Source organism: Merops nubicus, unplaced genomic scaffold, assembly GCF_000691845.1.
Source record: "Merops nubicus isolate BGI_N331 unplaced genomic scaffold, ASM69184v1 scaffold3919, whole genome shotgun sequence".
In the NCBI taxonomy this organism is placed as follows: Eukaryota; Metazoa; Chordata; class Aves; order Coraciiformes; family Meropidae; genus Merops; species Merops nubicus.
Window position 1 is genome coordinate 14,303 of NW_008630013.1, and position 18,701 is coordinate 33,003.

At 44.3% G+C, this 18,701-nt stretch overlaps 1 protein-coding gene across 1 annotated transcript; it reads right to left on the reverse strand.

Annotated features, from left to right (window-relative positions):
• Positions 1-7,888: 7,888 nt before the first annotated feature.
• Positions 7,889-18,224, reverse strand: RBM17 (RNA binding motif protein 17). Its single transcript, XM_008947108.1, has 11 exons — positions 18,083-18,224; positions 17,099-17,215; positions 16,679-16,845; positions 14,451-14,548; positions 13,569-13,625; positions 11,315-11,456; positions 10,071-10,222; positions 9,278-9,351; positions 8,859-8,957; positions 8,444-8,516; positions 7,889-8,298 (listed from the first exon to the last, which is right to left on the reverse strand). The coding sequence occupies exons 1-11, from the start codon at positions 18,203-18,205 to the stop codon at positions 8,195-8,197; spliced, it is 1,206 nt and encodes a 401-aa protein (XP_008945356.1). The 5' UTR covers positions 18,206-18,224; the 3' UTR covers positions 7,889-8,194.
• Between the last annotated feature and the right edge of the window lie 477 nt (positions 18,225-18,701).

Below are 18,701 nucleotides of genomic sequence, written 5' to 3' on the forward strand. Positions count from 1 at the left end.
ATCTTCATATCACAAAGATTAGGTGCTCTGTAAAGGTCTTGAGACAAGATTGGATTAGAGAGATGCAGGTCATAGACGTAGGACCAGGTGCTCTTGGTCCCTTGCACAGCTCCAGATCCTGGTCTCCTGGTTTGCACAGTTATCAGCTTTTGGGTTGGGGAGAGAAAGAGGCAGGAGTGATGTAAGGAACCAGGCAGCATTTCCTGGGAGTGATCTTCACACAGTAATTACTGCAGCAGCACCACCCTCTGTCAGATACCTACCTTAGTGGCTTTTCTGCAGCCACCAACTCCAGCAGGTCTCTCAATGGGATTTTGCTCTTCCCATGCAGGAGACTGTCTCCCCTTTCCATTGATTTCCATGGCTGTCAACTGCTGCCACACACACACAGAGCACTGGAGAGAAAACATCACGTTTGGAGAAACATCTCCACCCTTCTTTTGATGCTTCCCAAGCAACAAATTATCAATTCTAGTTCACACAGTTCAGGTTTGGTGAGGCAAATCCATGTCGTGCAGTTAACCTCCTCTCTTTTTTCTTTAAATCAGAAAAAAAGACCTATATATTGATTTTATGATGACAACATCATTATTTTTTTAATATAAAAATATAGTAGCCTCAATTTCCCAGGGTTTTATGTCCCCCAAGCTTTGCCTGCAGGAACACTGCAGAAAAAACAAAGTCCATTGGGCTTTGCTCATGAATAAAACAACTTAACTGGAGAGAAATAAAGATAAGCAAAACACCTTTAAATGATGAGGTAGAAAGCAAAGTGAAGAGAGGGGGAGGAAACACCTCAATAGCACTGTGAGGACTGGTCATATTTTCAGGACTTACTCAATTGCCCTATCAGCCCTAAATTCCTGACTTCCTCTGAAAGTCTACTCTTCCTTGGGAAGTCTTCCTCTTCCTTGGAAAGACTACTCTGCTTCACTACACTTGCACAATTCCAGCATTTCACTCCAATGACACAAAACCCACCAATTTTCTCTTCCCATCCTCACCAGAGGATGTAAACAGTTGGTCTCGATGCTCTGAAAGGTCTTCTCCAACCATAAGGATTCCAAGAGGAGCTTTGTGGGTTTTGCTGGAGTATCACTGGAGTTTTGGTTCACAGTTGTTCTACAAGTTTTACAAGTTCAAAGCAGCAAAGTTCAGAAAAGTTACCCAGCTTTCTGCCAGTGGCAAAAGGTGGAGAAAGCTGTGATGAGTTGAAGACCTTTGTCTTGGCAGGACCACATGGATTCCTGAGCTGTTGACGTGCTGCAAGCTCTCAAGTGGAGGCTGGAGATCACACCTTGGAGACTGGGAGAGGAAAAACAATTCAAGGGCTATGAAGTGGTAAGACACTCAAAAACTGCTCTGGAAAAAAGAAAATCACACTTTCTTCCTACAGGAGGAATAAGAAGCAAGGAAAGGGTGAATCATCTTCCTGGGAAAGATCCTGTTTTCCATAGGGCTGAGGTTTAAAGCATGTGCTGCTTGAAGCATCCTTGTAAAACCCCTGGGACCTGCTTCAGGCATCCCCAGCGTTAGCTGGTTCATCTCATAAACCAGGTCAGAGCTGGGGTGAGTGGGTGACGACCTCTGGGAGGTGGGCAGGCAAGCACCAGCCCAAAACCAAGACACAAGGTCGTGCTCTTACATTTCTACACTGAGAAGCATGAAGTGCCGCAGGAATCCCTGTGCTTGGGGGTTTCCCTCTTCCTGGATGCCAAGAAGAAAAGGGAAACAAAGGGAATGCTGTAAAGCTGCAGTCAGGAGCTCGGCAGGGATCAGAAAGGAGAGGAAGCAGATAGGAGATGAAAAGATCTCCAGAAGGACACCCATCCTTTCTCCAACTAACCACAACGTTTTCTTTGCCATTCACATCCCTGCTCTTCCACCTCAGGGTCCCATGCAGGCAGGACTCTGCTGACAGCTATGGAAAGCTGTGGGTTTGCTCCTGTGTGCAGGAGGCCACGAGCAGTGCCCAGCCCCACTGACACAGCCAGGAGCACAGACCACACAACCACAGTGGTATTTGTCAGCTCCTGGAATTCTTGGTGTGCTGTCAAGCACCAGCACATGGACAGGCACTTTGCCATCCATTTATCTCCCCTGAGGAGCATAAAAGTGGAAGAATTTAGGGCTTGCCACCTTTTTTCCTCAGCAGTGAAGAGTCCTGCAGGCTTTACTGCATCTTCTCCTCCTTGTCACTAACTTGCTGAGCTGCATCTCAAGTGATGTAGAGGATCTTTTGCAGCAAACAGGAGGTAAAACCACCCTGGACATTCAAGGTGAGCATCTAACATCTAACCCATGGACCTGCAGGAAGTGCAAGGTGAGCTTACCAACCTAAGCACCCATTTAAAGAAAATTTCAGAGTTTGCAGGCCCTTTGGTGAGAAGGAGAAAGGAGAAACTACTCATTCTGTTCCTCCTGAACAAGACACGGATATCTTAGGACCACAGAATGGTTTGGGTTGGAAGGGACATTAAAGATCATCTAGCTCCAACTTAATTGCCAGTTTTTGCAGCCTTGAAAAATCTGGTCATCCTCCATGCTGCATCAAATGTCCCTGCAGTCCTTTGAGGAAAAGGTTCATTTTCTAGCTCCTCTGCAAATGTTTAACAGCCACAGATGAGAGACTCCCTGTGAGATCCAGCTCCTCTCCCACACAGGCCAGTTATCCAACCAACCAACACCTCAAGATACCCACGAACATCTCTCATCCACTACTCTGAGCACCAGCACAACACCAGTCTTGCCCATGGCTGGGCCCACAATATGAATCCACGTGGAATATTGCCCTTTGGAGGTCCCTTCCAGCCACATAAGTGTGGCCTTTCATGACCATGTTCATTTCACATCAGCCAAACTGACTGGATGATAAAGGCTCTGGGATTGCTCTTTAGCTGCTATGCAGCCAGAATCAAATCTTCAGCATCACAAGGCAAGAGGGAAGTCCTTCAAGTCTTGCCTACAGGACACACCAAAAAAGTCCCCAAGCCCAGGTGCTGCTCTCAATCCCACCTATGAAACATCCACATCTTCCACAGCTCAGCACAGCAGAAAGCCAAATCTCCTGGCTGACAGATCCAGAGCTTCACAAAAGCTCTGCCCTTTCCTCCAGCACAGGGTGAAGCCCAAGCTCGGATGCTGACCCAGCAGGAGCTGGAGTCTGGCCAGGGGGTAGTTCTAGAAGTGGTGCTGACAACCCACCAGGATGCCTGCTTCTCCTGAAGGGTCTCCTGCCTCCAGAGAGCACCTGAAAAAACACAGGAGTTTTCTAAGCAGCAAATAAACCCTCTGGTTGCAGACAGGCTGTGCACTCTCATCACTCAGCAAATTAACAGACTGCTGATGCAATCAATCCCTTGTCCTCTCTCCAGGACAAGTGTCTCATCACCTCCAGGCACGAGTTCTCCAAGGGAGTCAATCATGACCACACAGTTCTGCACTTGCTGGTACAGAATGTGCTTGTGAGCTGCTGGAGTCTGGGCTGAACAAGCAGCCACCCAGCTAGACTGATGGCCAGCCCCAGAGGGTGGGATCAGTGGCACAAAGCCTGGTTGGAGGCCAGTAACTGGTGGTGTACCCCAGGGGCTGTACTGGATCCAGTCCTCTTGAACACCTCCATGAATGACCTGGATGACGGGGCAGAGTGTCTGCAGATGTCTGCAAGAGGAGATGACACCAAGCTGGGAGCAGTGGCTGATACTCCAGAGGGTCATGCTGCCACCCAGAGGGACCTCAAGAAGCTGGAGAAATAGGCTGGCAGGAACCTCAGGAAGGCCAACGAGAGGTGCCAAGTCCTCCTGGGGAGGAACAGCTCCAAGCACTAACGTGGGATTTTATTTTATTTTATTTAATTTAATTTAACTTAACATGGGGTGAATCTGAGCCTTGCTCGTGGCCTCTTGCATCAAGTGTTGTAAGGCCAGAAAATGCTCCCTCATTGAGACTTCTGCTTGTGGACCAAGAAAGATTTAAGAGGCTTAAGAACCTCTTTGAAGCCTTTCATATTTTTCCTTCTACCTTTAGGCAAAGTGCGTGGGGTTACAATGCACATTTTCTCCTGGAGAGACACACTCAACAAACCTACCACAGGAGCACCTCAAAAGGCAAGTGCTCACACAGACTGCAGCATATAATTTAAGCTCCTTCTCCTCAGTTGATTTGCTTCAGAATCCCAAGTTCAAGGCTAAGAGCACTTACCACTGTCTGTTGTTAAAATAAAAAGAAACTCCACAAGGAATGTGGGGTTTGGTTGCAAGTATAAGGCAACAAGTCTCACCTTTCATGTAATATTGGCAGAACAATATTAGATTTTATAGAAATATAGAATCACAGAATGCTTGGGGTTGGAAGAGACCTTTCAAGGTCATCTAGTCCAAGCCCCCTGCAGGGAGCAGGGACATCTTCAACCAGAGCAGGTTGCTCAGAGCCCTGTCCAACCTGGCTTAAAATATAAAAAGTACTTCTAATCCATTTTGGAGACCAACTAAGGCTTTAAAAATGTCATCCTAAGTTTACACTTGAAAAGGAAATTTCACACATACTTGCTGACAGGAGAAGGGTGATGACATTCAAGCAACATGACTCCATTTTGCATGCTAAAAGGGAACCTGTATTGTATGCCATGGACCATTCTGGTTTTGATTGCTCTGTCTGGCATTTGTGCTCCATCAGGGTCTTTGTCCTGACTCACTCTGATTTATTCTCAGCTTGTGTCCTTACTTCTTGAAATTCATGTTAAGATTATTTCTTTCTCTATCTCTTTTCTCTGCATTAAGATGTCTCATCAAACTCCTAAATTTCTGAGCTACAGTTGTGCTAGGGGACATTTGCAGGCTTTGGAACACAATGATCTATACTGATCCTGACAGTTTTAGCTAAATCCAACTAACAGTCTCTCAAAAACCTTGGGTGCAGCCTGGGTAAATCATGAACATATCCCTGTAGAGGGCAGGATCAGAGGTTTCTCTCTTCAAGAGCAGAGAAGGCTCCAGGGAGACCTTATTGCAGCCTTCCAGAATCTGAAGGGGGCCTGCAGGAAAGCTGGGGAGGGACTTTCAGGGCTTGTAATGATAGGATGAGGGGGAATGGGTTCTACCTGGAAGAGAGGAGATTGAGATTAGATGTGAGGAAGAAGTTCTTCACCATGAGGGTGGTGAGACACTGCCCACAGGTTGCCCAGGGAAAGGTGTGGATGCTCCATCACTGGAGGTGGGCAAGGCCAGGTTGGATGGGGCTTTGGGCAACCTGGACTAGTGGGAGGTGAAGCAGCTGCTACCACTCAGGGATGGAACGCTGGGGTTGTCACAACAGCAGGAGCATCAAGTCACAAGGTCCCTACTGCTAAACCAGCAGGCAGGGTTAGGAATTGGGAAGAGAACAGGGCAGCAAATGGTTATGTCACCACACAAATCCCTGGCCTTAAGGCTCCAGGGTTGACAAGGCACTAGGGACACCTCGTTCAGCTCCGCCCTGACACGTCCCACACGTCCCGGTGTCAGCTTCAGGACACTGCCCAATCTCTCTTAAGTAGGCATCTAATTAGATTCCCAGAAGTAATGAACACTTCATACTTAGCCTGAGAGGAGATCCAGTTACTCAGCACATTAGAGAATGAAAGTCTTTAGATGGGTGCTTAAAACACGGAATTAAAGCTCATCTTTAGGAAAACAGGCCTGAAAAACACCAAATGATGAAGCATTGCTTCATCTGAAGGGGAAGAACCAATATCATACTGCCAAAAGAGCAAAGGTATCTCAACAGGCCACCCTCCTCTTCATTCCCTGTACATTCATAACCTTTGAAGCCACCACACAAACAGAGAAACAAAAATATGACTGCCTCAGAGCACAGGCACAAGTACAACCTCACAGAAAAAAGGTGGGTGCAGAATTTTGGGTATGCCAAGACAAACAAGGAAAACTTTGTAGCTGCAAGGAAGAACTCCCAGTCTGAGCCTCTTGAGATGGTGCTGAAGGGAAAGAACACCCCAGGATGTGGAAGCAGGAAGAGCTGGAGGTGTTGAGTAAGGACCTTGGTCAATATGTCTGGTCATCTTCAGGTTTCTACCTGAAGTTTTTCCCCATGTTCAGATGGAACCTCCTGGGTTCCAGTTTGTGCCCATTGCCCCTTGACCTGTCGCTGGGCACCAAGGACAAGTCTGGTCCTGTGCTCTTGGCCTCCACCCTTTAGCTCTTGCTCAGCATTGACCAGACCCCCTCTGTCTTCTCCGCTCCAGGCTGAGCAGCCCCAGGGCTCTCAGCCTTTCCTCACAGAGATGCTCCAGACCCTCAGCAGCTCTGCAGCCCCTGCTGGACCCTCTCCAGCAGTTCCCTGAAGCACATTGCTTCAAGTCCTCTCTGATGCTAAGTTCAGACCACCCCTCCTCTGTTACCAGCACTTCACTTTCTACAGCCTGTACCTGAGCCTTATTAGCAAACCCATGCTAATTCACATGGGGCTCATTCCTTTGACTACACACCAGCAAAGGCCTCGACGTGTTGCTCAAGGTCAAACAGGAAGCCAAGAGCAGAGCCAAGAACAGAATCTGGATTCTGTTATTGCCCCAGGCCCTGTGGTTTCGGTGTTAGTCAGGCTGGATTTTCACCTCTGCTGCAGGCAGGATTTCCAGGTTGGATTCCAGGGCCCAGCAGCAGCAGAGGGGGTGGAGCAGTGAAGGACCCTGGGGCCAGGCCTCGTGCCACAGGAGGAGACAGTAAGGAAGCCACCACACAGCAGGTAAAATACAAGGTTTTTTTTTTCAAAAATCATTTTCTGTTTTACAAGCAAGTGTTTGTACAGAGGCTGGAGGAACACAAGCAGGCAAAATAAGCAAAACACAAGACCAAGGGTTTGTCATATAGATCTGCAGCCAACACTTAATGAAAGGGCAACAACTGGAGATATTCACAGCGTGGAGCAACTACAGGTCTGTACCCCCCCAATGTGTGTGTGTAACAGGAAGAAGAGATCCAGCATCAGCTTTCCAACAGCCAAAATGCCCTCAGAGCTCCCTGCCATTTTCCTATCTGCACCATTCCAGGTGCAGTGGAGCAGAGACAATGCCATGGCTGCACAGCCACCTCCTGCCAACTCTGTGTCACATGCTGTTCCCAAACAAAAAGCAAACAAAAGAGCAGGAGAGGAGTGCTACATATTATTTTACATCAGATAAAAGAGTTGTAGTGTTTGGTAGTTTAGTCTGTCAGCTCTTCAGATTTTCATATGACAATCCTGTTGCCTCCTACTTTGAAAATTTCCACTGGCACTGCTCCCCCAAATCCCAACCCTGATGTTATTTGACCTCAAAGACAGAAATATATACAGAGAGAAAGCAAATGCCAGGTTTGAGTCAATCAAACAAGAAGTTAGCTACCTACGTGTGACGTCAGTGAGAATCTGGCAGTTGGCCAGACACAAAAATGAGCTTCCCTCAGTTCTGCCTCCAGTGTGTTACTCACAACCTGCTATCAGCTCGCCCTGGGTGTCTCCAGCAGGCTGCCAGACAGCACAGAGCTCCTGCAAACAGTCCACTCACTCCCATTCCGATGGCTCAGCACTTCAAATCCCTTCCTCCTTCCATTTCCCTGGGTTAAATGTGCATTTCCTTTGGATTTGGGAGGAAAGACAGACTCATCCCTTGTTATTTTAGTCTCCATTCTGGCATGGGAAGTATTGTCCTGGAGTCAGGAGAGAACAGACTGGCTGCCAGCAGTCCAGCGACCCCAAATCACCGTGGTGTACAGGGATGGAGGACTTATGAGAGCAAGGCTGCAACTCTGAGAGGTGCCCTCAGGGCAGAGAAGGATGACAGCACACAGTCCTTTTCCAAAGCTTCCCACTTACTGTGGCTGCAGCACAGGGACTCCACGATGAAGCACCAGAACAAGGAAAGCAGGAATACAGACAAAGCATCTCCTCAGCAGTGGGTTTTCAAAAGAACAGTCAAAAAAAAACCCAGGATCCCCAGAGCAACAAGCAGAATTGTGCAATTCAAAACCACACAGACGTGACTCTTACTTTCAAAGGGCTTTATATTACAAAAAAAAAAGTAAGTCACAACGAATGTGAAAAATCCATTCAATGAGGCCTGTTTCCAGTTTGCTAGGAAAGCTGCTTCCCTCTCCTCCACTCCCAGCCCACCCCTGAAAACGTGATTGCCAAAACAGTGACACCTCGAGCCAGATTTTTAAAATCAAACTTGCTCTGCCAGATCCAGTACTCTGAACTTGTCCAGGTTGTAGAAACAAGCCTTCACGACTCTGCCTCCAAAGTATCTTCCATTCAGATCCACCACGGCTGGAAATGAAACCAAGAGCAGGTCAGCCAGCAGCAGTTCAATAAAATAAATGTTTCTTCAGCTAAACTGATTAAACACTGAGAGTGTTTAATCTCTCTACAGAAATTAACTCTGAGGGTCACAGGACACAATTTAATGTCCTACCTTTGATGGCAGATTCAACCCGTTCAAACTCTAAAAATATTCTTACAGCTTCATCATCAGGGGCACCAGGAATCTGAAACAAAACAAACCCCCAAATGGGAAGTAATTACAACTCAGGAATGACAAGAATTGAAATCATTAAAGAATTAGAAAAAAAATATACTGTTTTCAACTGTTCTTCACAGAAGTAGTGAGAAGAACACAGTAAAAAGGTTCCAAAAGGACAACACTCAGAGATTTTTGCACAGTTTCTGAGTTTAAAAGTTTGTATCTTAAAGATATGGAAAATTCAGAGTAACAACATGGCAAAAGACCCTTGTGAGACCTTCTCTTAGGCAGTAATAAGCCAGCAGTGAGGGATCAGTGCCCAGCTTGCTTTTGGAGCTGCCAAAAGGGGAGACCAATTCTCTCTTACCTCAAAGATGACACATTTCCCAACCTTGCCATATTTCTCACACTCCTCTTTAGTTTCGACTTCTAGATCTTCATCCACCTCCCCAGCACCTACCATGTTCTGAAAGTCAAGAAAACCAACCAAACTCACTGGGTGTAGTCCATACTGATGGTTATGGAGACAAATCATGGACACATGCAACTGTGACCATCAATGCTTTAGGCATTCTGTTAACCTGTCAAGAGCCCCAGGAGGAGAGAGTTTCCTCATCCTGAGACAAGGTAACTATAATCTACAGACCTAAAGCGGTTTGTCACTTCACAGCCACAAGTCGTGCCTCAGGAACACACATTTTCTCCACAGCACAAAGCCCCAGGTAGGTACAGGACCAGCCACGTGGGCTGCAGACACCAAGACACCTTCTCTTACTCCCAACTTACCCTTAGCAAGACCACTTTAGTTGGGCATTTCAGGATCTCAGTCAAGGGGTTGGAATCTGCCTTCTTGCCCGTTTCTGTTGTGAAGAGAGAACAGTGAATGATGGAATAATTTAAGATTAAAGCTCATTCAAGCCTAATATGGGGGCTTTTAGCAGAATTTTACTGTTATCAAACAATAGAATAAAAGCCACAAAAAATACTTTCTTATGGGTGAGGAATTCAGAACTTGTAGCTATTTGGAAGGACAATAAGTAGTAAAATCTCTGCTACAGATGTGAGTTAAGCTGGAACACTGACAAGATTCAGTTTTGGGTTTTTTTTTTTTTGAGGGAAATAATTTTTAAGTTCAGAATTGTATCAGATCCCCTAAGAACTAAAAATCAGATCTCCTGGATCCCAACACTTGTGCTCATCTTAACGTGATAGGGAGGAAGCCAGCAGGAACAGAGCAGATCAGCCCTTGAAGAGATGCCTCCAAACACTGAGGGAGGACAACTGATGGGAGAAGGGGAGGATGAGCTAAAATAACTATCAAAGGACCACTTTAGAAAAAGATTTAAAAGATGTGTTTCCACTACCCTAAAACAGTGTGGGTTGGGAGGGACCTTTAAGGTTCCTTTAAGGTTCATCTACTTACAACTTCCAGTTACAAATTAGTTATTCTTCCAAATCTAATTAGTATATTCTGCAAGGACAGGTGGCAATCAAAAAAACCCAGGAGCTTCTATTGAGCCTGAACTATTATTTTTCCCTGACCATTTTCCACAAACCTACTGGGGTAGGACAAAATTACCTTTCTCTGTAGATTCTCCAACAATGATCTTGCCACCCCTCTTGCTGGTTTTCTCTACTGACAGTGCTGTGCTCAGCCCCTGTTCGTGCTTGCCCAGCCCCTGGCCCTCTCTGAAGCCATATTTCTGCATGATTTTATGAGCTACTGTCCCTCTGCAAAGAGAAAAAGCATCAGTTAGTGAAGGTCTCTTACAGAAAACATTAACATTCTCAAACCCAGCCCAACTCCCATGACCAGTGCAAGGCAGTGTCACACAAGCTACAAAATGGTTTGGGTTGGAGATGACCTTTAAATGGCAGCAGCTCAAGGCCCTCTGCCATGGGCAGGGACACCTTCCATTAATCAGGTGACTATTTTCTAAACATGCTATATGAGACACCTCTAAAAAAGGCCAAAAAGTCTGGCTATGTAATGTTGAAAGGTTAAAACACTAAGTCACAGAATAAAAAGTAGTCAATTGTGTGGTCAAAGTAAGGCAGGGCCTATTTTTGGCATTTCCTTCAGTGATTGGAAGGTCCCAGGGTGCTAACTAGAACTGGTAACACTGCAGAAACTGGTCCAACAGTACACTTTGGTTTTACTTTTTCTGGACAATGTGAGAAAGAAATGTTTATATCCAAAAAAAATGCATCAAAAATTGCCTCCTTTATGGGACTGGTAAAAAGGCCACAGTTACTCACTGCACCTTCCACATGAGCTCTCTAAGCCCTTTTTAACTACACACCCAACTCCACTTTGCTGCCACAGTACTAACAGGAGCTTTACACACAGTGCTCATCCAAGGTGGAAAAGCAAAGGGACAGCTCTGCAGCCCCAGCTGCCACACTGGTGTAAACATGCCTGGGATTTCTGAACAAACACACAGAACAGAGCTGAAATGAGCTGCCTGCTGCTCTGCAGCAAATTGAAGGCAAAGCTGGAAAAGAAACCTAGAGGAGCTAACATGCCATCTGTGTTTTTCTGTATGCTGCATGAGCTTGGCTTGTACCAGCCATAAGCACTTTAAATGCTGGAATGTGGCTTCAGAACTTGCTTTAAAGCACAGCCTTGAATGCAACCACCTCAAAGGCCTCTCTCTCCACGGAGTGAATCCACTGCTTCCTCTCTAACCTGCCACTTAGGACTAAATGCACTCAGACCAACCACACAGACACTGCTGCTCTACTGACAAACTATTTTAACTTTTGGTTTCCACCACCTTCTAATGCCTTTTTCCACAAAATGGGCCCAAGTCAATCATTTACCCCATGTTGGCAAGGAAGGAGTTGCTAGGTCCTGTGGGGGAACGAGGTCTTTCTGGCTCATCGTAGGCTGGAGGAGGAATAGCTGCTTTGGAAGATGGTGCCCGAGGTCTTGACTCCTCTTCATATGGAAATGAGGCAACAGCTGAAGAAAAAGGAGATGTTTGCTTTAACAATGAAATACTTGGCAGGAACTACCTGCTGGTTATGTACACCAGAGTACTGTGCCTCCAATCTAACTCATTTACAGACAGCTCTTCATCTGCAAGTTGTGCTTTTTTATGCTTTAATATTAAAAACCATTACAAAAAAGGCTTCCACATAAAACTGAATGAGAACAATGTCTCCTTTGGGCAAGAATCAGAGCAGTTTGAGTTGGAAAGGACCTTTCAAAGTTATCTAGTCCAACCCCCCTGCAGGGAGCAGGGACAGCCCCAACTAGAGCAGGTTGCTCAGAGCCCCATCCAACCTCACCTGGAATGGTTCCAGGGATGGGGCAGTGACCACCTCTCTGGGCAGCCTGGGCCAGGGGCTCACCACCCTCAGGGTCAAAAATTTCTTCCTTATACCTAGTCTGAATCTCCCCTCTTCTAGTTTAAACCATCACTCCTTGTCCTGTCATAACAGGCTTTGTTCAAAAGTCTGTCCCCATCTATCCTATAGACTCCCTACATCTGAGGAGACCCCCAGCAGGTCTCCCCAGCTGGAGCCTTCTCCTCTCAGCTGCCCCAGCCCAACTCTCTCCTGCTGGGCTCCCAGCAGAGGGGTTCCCCCCTCGGGGCATTGCTGGGGCTCCTCTGGCCCCGCTCCAGCAGGTCCCTGGCTCTGCTGTGCTGAGGACTCCAGAGCTGCCCCAGCACTGCAGGGGGGTCTCCCAGAGCTGGCAGAGGGGCAGGATCCCCTCCCTGCCCTGCTGCCCAGGCTGCTGGGGGGGCAGCCCAGGCTGCCAGGCTGGACGTGCATGGGGCCAGCTCCTCATCCATCAAACACACGCTGCTTTAACAACCCCTCACCTCTCTCTCTGAAACAAGATTTAAGGTCAATTATTTTGGATTTTCCTTACTGGATATACAATGAGTTTGCATCCACAAGTCTATGATGCATTTACTAACTTCTTACTTATGGAGAAAGGAAATATTAAGAGGCTCCCTGCACTACAGTGAGTTTATCCACACAGAGGACAAGCCAACTTAAAATGCCCCATTCATCAGGAACAGAATTACGGGAAAAACAGATCAATGCACACAGCTTGGGGCCTGAGGTCTGTAAAGAGAAGTACACTGTATGCTTATAAAAAAACAAGAAATCAGCCTACTGGAAAGAATGAATACAACTCAAAGAGACGTGTTTATGCAGTCTTAAGAGATCTCACTGACAGTGTCTGAACTGCAGCTTTTCCTGGATGGAGACAGATATATGCAAAAGGTATCTCATATTAAACTACCTTCCACTGAAAAGTCAAGTGGCAAGATGTAAAAAACAAAGCCCACAGAACACACTTTTGAATTACTTACAGACTTTCAGACTGATTTCACTTGAGATAATTGTCTTGTGAACTAGTATCTTACAAAAAAAATGTCAAGAGTGAAGTTTGAGGATGTTGTATGAGGAAAAAAAAAGTCCTTATTTAAGCAGGAGATGAACTGAGACTTCTGCTCCAGCAATATTTCCTCAGCTTTTTCCAGCCTAGCTTTGAGCATCAAGTAACAAGCTGTACAAAGGTTTCCTTGTGAGAGCATGTCACATTTTGAAAGCTCTCCCCCTCAGGGTATTTCTCCCCTTTCCAGCCTATATTTACTTTTCCTTACATTGTTTACTCAAAACAATCTCTCTGTTTTTAATGTTTACACACTACAAATGCCTTTGCCATTTTATCATCCACTTCCTCTGCCAAGCTTCCTTATTTTTAATTTACTTCTACTCATAAACAAAATCAGGATTCCCAAAGGAAAGTTTGTATGTGTAAGCTTTTTTCCCTCACTGTTTTTAACAACATACACAAAATGCTGGCCATTATTTTAATTTTAAAATGTAAGATAATTAGGCATGCAAAAAAACCTGACCAATTTTGTTCTTGTGACAACATGATGCCATCTAGTGGGCAACTGCCTTCTCCAAGCTCCTCAGAGAAGCCTGTCTGCAGAATTTCTTCCTTCACATCAGAAATGAGCAACTGAACAGGCTGTAACAGACCAACTTGCCAAAGCACTTCTCCAGCAGCACCAAAAGAATCCTTTGCCCCAGAGGTGTGACTTACGTTCTTTGTCCTTCTCAACAAGAGAAGTGGGTGGTGCAATGGCAGCTCCTCCCATACCTGTGAGTGAAATGGAAGACAACACGTTCATGTCATCAGGTTCTGCTGCTTGGAAGAGCTTTGCTGAGTCTCAGCACAGCTGCTGGCTCCTCACCAGCCAGTTCTAAACACACGACTATCAACAGAGAAGTAGTAAGAGAGAATTCTGGGAAGTTTCAACAGCAGTAAACTAGAAATGAATGAAAGGCACATCAAGGGAGACAACATCAGACTCCAGTGAGGTACCACGTATGGTGTCTATCAAAAACATGTTCCACAGGATTTCAAAAGTGAAGTCTGGAGTGAAACAAATCATCAGTTCTAAAACTGCTCAATCAAAACAAGTGGAAAGATACTCTGCTCAAGCTCAACTATACTTTCAAAACACTGAGTACAAAGCCCCTTCCACATTTTAAGGAACAATGTATTCCCAAACTCCCAAGGCAGGGCAAATATTTCAAATGTCCCATCAGAAATTTTCTTTTTTTTAAAATAACAGACTTGAATTATTTACTGTAAGTTTTTTGCTGAAAAGAGAAGAAAGTTTAATTTTACTTATCCAGAGACATCTCTCACGACCTGGATCCACATCATCTCACTACTTCTCCAGGCATTCAAACAACAAATGGAGGAATGCTAAGCTTGGAGAGTGAAAACTCAGCAGTGATTCTCACAGCCTGATTCCACCCTGTCTCACCCCTTTCATGGAACCTACACTAGGCAGAAATTTAGAGAGTAGAGCTGAGAACACAGAAATACAGAATCCATGAAGCAGGATTGTGAATTCCACACCCTCCCACCCTTTTCTCTCCTCTTTCTCCATCAAAACCAAAAAAATTCCCTTACTTCTTTTTCGTCTCTCCCTTTCATAATCTTCATCTTCATCAGAATCTGGATCAGGTCTTCTTGAGAACCCACTGGCTTCATGTCTGTCTTTACGTCTTCTAGGAGACACAGTATGTTAGGATAAGAAACCACCAAAGTGAAGTCTTTGCTTTAACTTGTGCTGTCACTTCTGCAGTGTGAATTATGCTGCTGCACTCTTGAGTGGCATTTTATAACCTCTTCCATGAGGGTGTAAGTAAACACCTTTGCTTTGTGTTTCTTTGCTTTTATTTTCATGGAGTGTTTTTTGGAAAATGTAAGATGGATCCAAAGCAAGATCATGTTCCACTTGCAAGCCATCCAAGAAGAATGTATGAAAATGAGGAAGCATCTGAATAAATCTAGACCAAGCTGAGAATGGTGACTACACTGAAGGAGGTGCTGGATGGAGCCACTAACAAGGTAACAGAAACTAATTAATCACCCTGCTTTGAACAAAATCCCTTTTAAATTCCCCATCACAAGCTATAAAGAATATTATAAATTACACAGTCAATTAAAAAAAACAAACAAAAAACCCATCATGCTTAAACATCAGCTTGAGACACCACCTTGGCAATTAAAATAAGATACAATCCAGTCTATGAAAGCTTTTAACACTAGGGGAGAAATGCTTCAAGAACTGTTTGCACTTTGACTGTTACTGTGATCCTTTGAATTACATGAGAAAAAGGTATTTTTCTGCAAAAGTTAATCAGAACTTTCTCAAAACAGCCCTCAAAACTGTGCTACAAGGTGCTAAAACCAGCTTTTAACATTAGGGGAGAAATGCTTCAAGAATTGTTTGCACTTTGTTACTGTGATCCTGACATTACCCCTTTGAACACCTGAGAAAAAGGTATTTTTTTGCAAAAGTTAATCAGAACTTTCTCAAAACAGCCCTCAAAACTGTGCTACAAGGTGCTAAAACCAGCACCACTACATCACCATCCCTGGAGGTGTTCAAAAAACGTACAGACATGACATTTCAGGACATGGTTGGGTGGTCATTGGAGTGTTGGGCTTGATGACCTTCGAGGCCTTTTCCACCCTTAATAAAGATTCTATGGAACGAGATAAATCTGAATCTCTACACTGTGAATTTCAAACTAATGTACCCACTCTTCAAACATCTGGGTTACCACAAAGCAAACATGTGATGCAGGTTTGGCTGAGACTGTTTCCTCAATTTTAAATCAGAATGTATGACCTATTTCTCAGTTCTTGTCTTGAATTTTATGATAAAAACTGCCCTCTTGGCCCACATCCCACAGCTGCAGAGAATCCCAGCATGGTGGGGCTGGAAGAGACCTCTGGAGATCACCTGGTCCAACCTAGTCACCTACAGCATGACTAAATAGCAATCAGCACTGAAGCTGTGGGAAGGACAGCCCAGATTTCAGAGGTCTTGCATGCTAGTTAAGTGTGACAGAGCCTCTGGCCTTCTGAGAAAAAAGAGACATCTGAATGACTAGAAATACTAATTTCCATAACCTGAACAGGGCAATATCCTTCTTGTTATGAATTATCTAAAGTCAATGGAATTACATGATGAAGCTGGCCTATTAATTTCACTTAAAATAAGCAAATATAACCTTATTGCCTGGCTGGCAGATGTTTTACCAAGTATTTCAATAGGACATGGAAACTGCATTCAATTTCTTTAATATGATTAGAGATTTCTTATTGCAGGGAAAGGGCATTAAAGTAATTAAAAATAAGTAGTATCTTTTGTCCTGAGATAAAGGAGTAATAAATAATCAACTCATTTAAACTGACTGCAGAATACTAAGAAAAGAAAATGTAACTATGCCTCTCAAAGGCTCTGTGAGCCACATCTTTACACCTGAAATGCATTCATGGATCAGTTTGGAGTACTGAAAAGCAGAAAGGAGGGAAGGTACTTCTGTAGTCAGGTTATCCTGACAACAAAGGCTCCCCAATACCTGCAAGATCAAAGTCTGATAATGAAGTGTGAAGTACCCAAATACTGCTGCTACTAGGGAAATAAAGTAAGCCTAGAAAAACTTGACACAGGTCTTTCAGCCAAAAAAACCAACCCTGTAAATAGGATATATCCTTTAGCAAGAGAATTAGAACATATTAATTAAAACAGAATTTCCTTGAAAGTGTTGAGAGGGATAAAACTAAACACAGATTTCTCTACCCTTTCTCTGTCAGGATGTCCTGAGTTTAAACAAAAGCCTTACTTTTCTCTCTCTTCAATCTCCTTCTGCCTCTCCAGCTCACGCTGCCTCTGCCGCTCCTCTCGCTGCCGTTTCACCACCTTCTCATAGTCATTTGGGAACATGGGGTCATACTCATCTGCCAGAGGGATCAGCACCTCTCCTGCAGAAAAGCCACTAGGGACAGGGTCCTGGCAAAAACAAAAAGCAGTTTTTTCAGCTGAGATCTGAAACCATGCAGCTGGACACCAAGAGTTTAACAGTTCAACCTACCAGTACTAGGAGAAATCTGGGTTTTAACTGAAACCCAACATTTCACCCAGTCTCTCACTGGGACCACTAGGGATGATGATGAAAACAAACCCAACCACAGACTGAAGCCCAAAAAAATCCAATCCTAAAACATCTGCTAGCAGTTGGGCTTTTTAGATGTCTTGCTCTTACCTTTAAGCCAGCTGCTACATGAGGTGGTGTGTCCACAATCTGTCTCTCATCAGAGGAGCTACCTCGTTTCAGGTCAATCACTGGAGCAAGGACTGTTGTTTGTTTTGTTCTCTGACTCTGCAAAATCACCAAGACCCAAAATGACTAAAAAAAGTTCACAAAACAGTTTTCTAAAAAGCAGACAGCTTTATATACTCAAGCATATTTGGTATCTCCCTTTTTTTATTAAGTATGAAAACCTCAGCCTCAAATTCTTCACTGTGCAAAGCTCAAGACATCATTTCTCTTCAGTTTATCCATGTACAGGAACTCTCAACACTTCTAATGAACCTTGATGTGGGCAACCAGGTCTCTCTCAGGATTCAGTGGTGGCAAAGGCTGCTCAGCTCTGAGACAGATGCTTGCCAGCTGCTGTTAAAGAGCTGCTACACAAAACCAGACCTGATGCACCATTTCAAAGAGCACTCCAGTGAAACCAGTGCATCCTTTTCTCTTTTTAAGTGAGATCTGACTTGGCTGGTGCATGCACTAGGACACAGTGGGAGGTGAATGGTCCCCAGTTTGGATTAGGACAAAGAACAGATCTCAAAGAACATCCATTTAGATCCAATGCATGCAGGTTGTTCTAATTATCAGCTAAAACCTGCCCCTGATTTTAGCAGCACAAATCAGGAGTAACTCCAGTGCAAAAATGCTGTGCCTACTTCAGTATCCAGAATCTGTGCTGCTGCTGCTTTTTCAATGAAGTTGAAAAATCAAACTATCAACACTGCTTAAAGAAGAAGGGTGAAATATTGTAGCAGTAAAGAGAAAATAGCTCTGTCACAGTTTAAGCTCAAGGAATTAGCTTGCACTCCTTTTCTCTTTCATGTACACCAGAAATACTTTAAAATTACCCCAAATGGGTATGCTAAGGACACAAACTATCCTCAGTGTTCCAAACACAAAAGAAGTTTGATTAATATGAAGCCAAATAATAGGTACCTTTGCTTGTGTGAGAGCTGCTTTCTTCACCTGCAACTGAGACTGCAGTAGTTTGAAATTTTTAGACCAGCCTTCTGTTTTAGAGTCACTGGTCTCCACCCCCAGGTCATCGTAAAGGGACATTTTCTCTTCAATTTAAAACTAAAAGACAAAAAGGGAAAAAATCCAGGTGACACAACAAACCTATTTCCAGGGCTTATTTGCCACTAGTCTTATAAGTTTGTACACCATATTTTGACCCATCCTTCTTCCAAAGCCTGAGAAAATTCAAATTAGCAACATTTTTCTGCCTAACAGAAGATACACACGACTACAGTAAGGCTCTATAAAAGTAACTTTGGAATAAATATCCTCCACGAGTTAACAAGTGTTGTAAACTTCCTAAAATTCTGTTTGTAGCATCAATCATTTCACCCTTTGAAGTTACACTGGTATTTGGAGGTTCACAAAGAAAATCAACACAAGCCTGGGGACTTCTGAACCAAACACAAAAAAGTATAAACACAAACACAACGTGCCAAGCATCTCAAATATCACTTCTTTTTTGTCATTACTGTAAAGGAATATCTTAGATTAAACTTAATTGACAGAATACTATTAAATAACTATTTTCAAAACA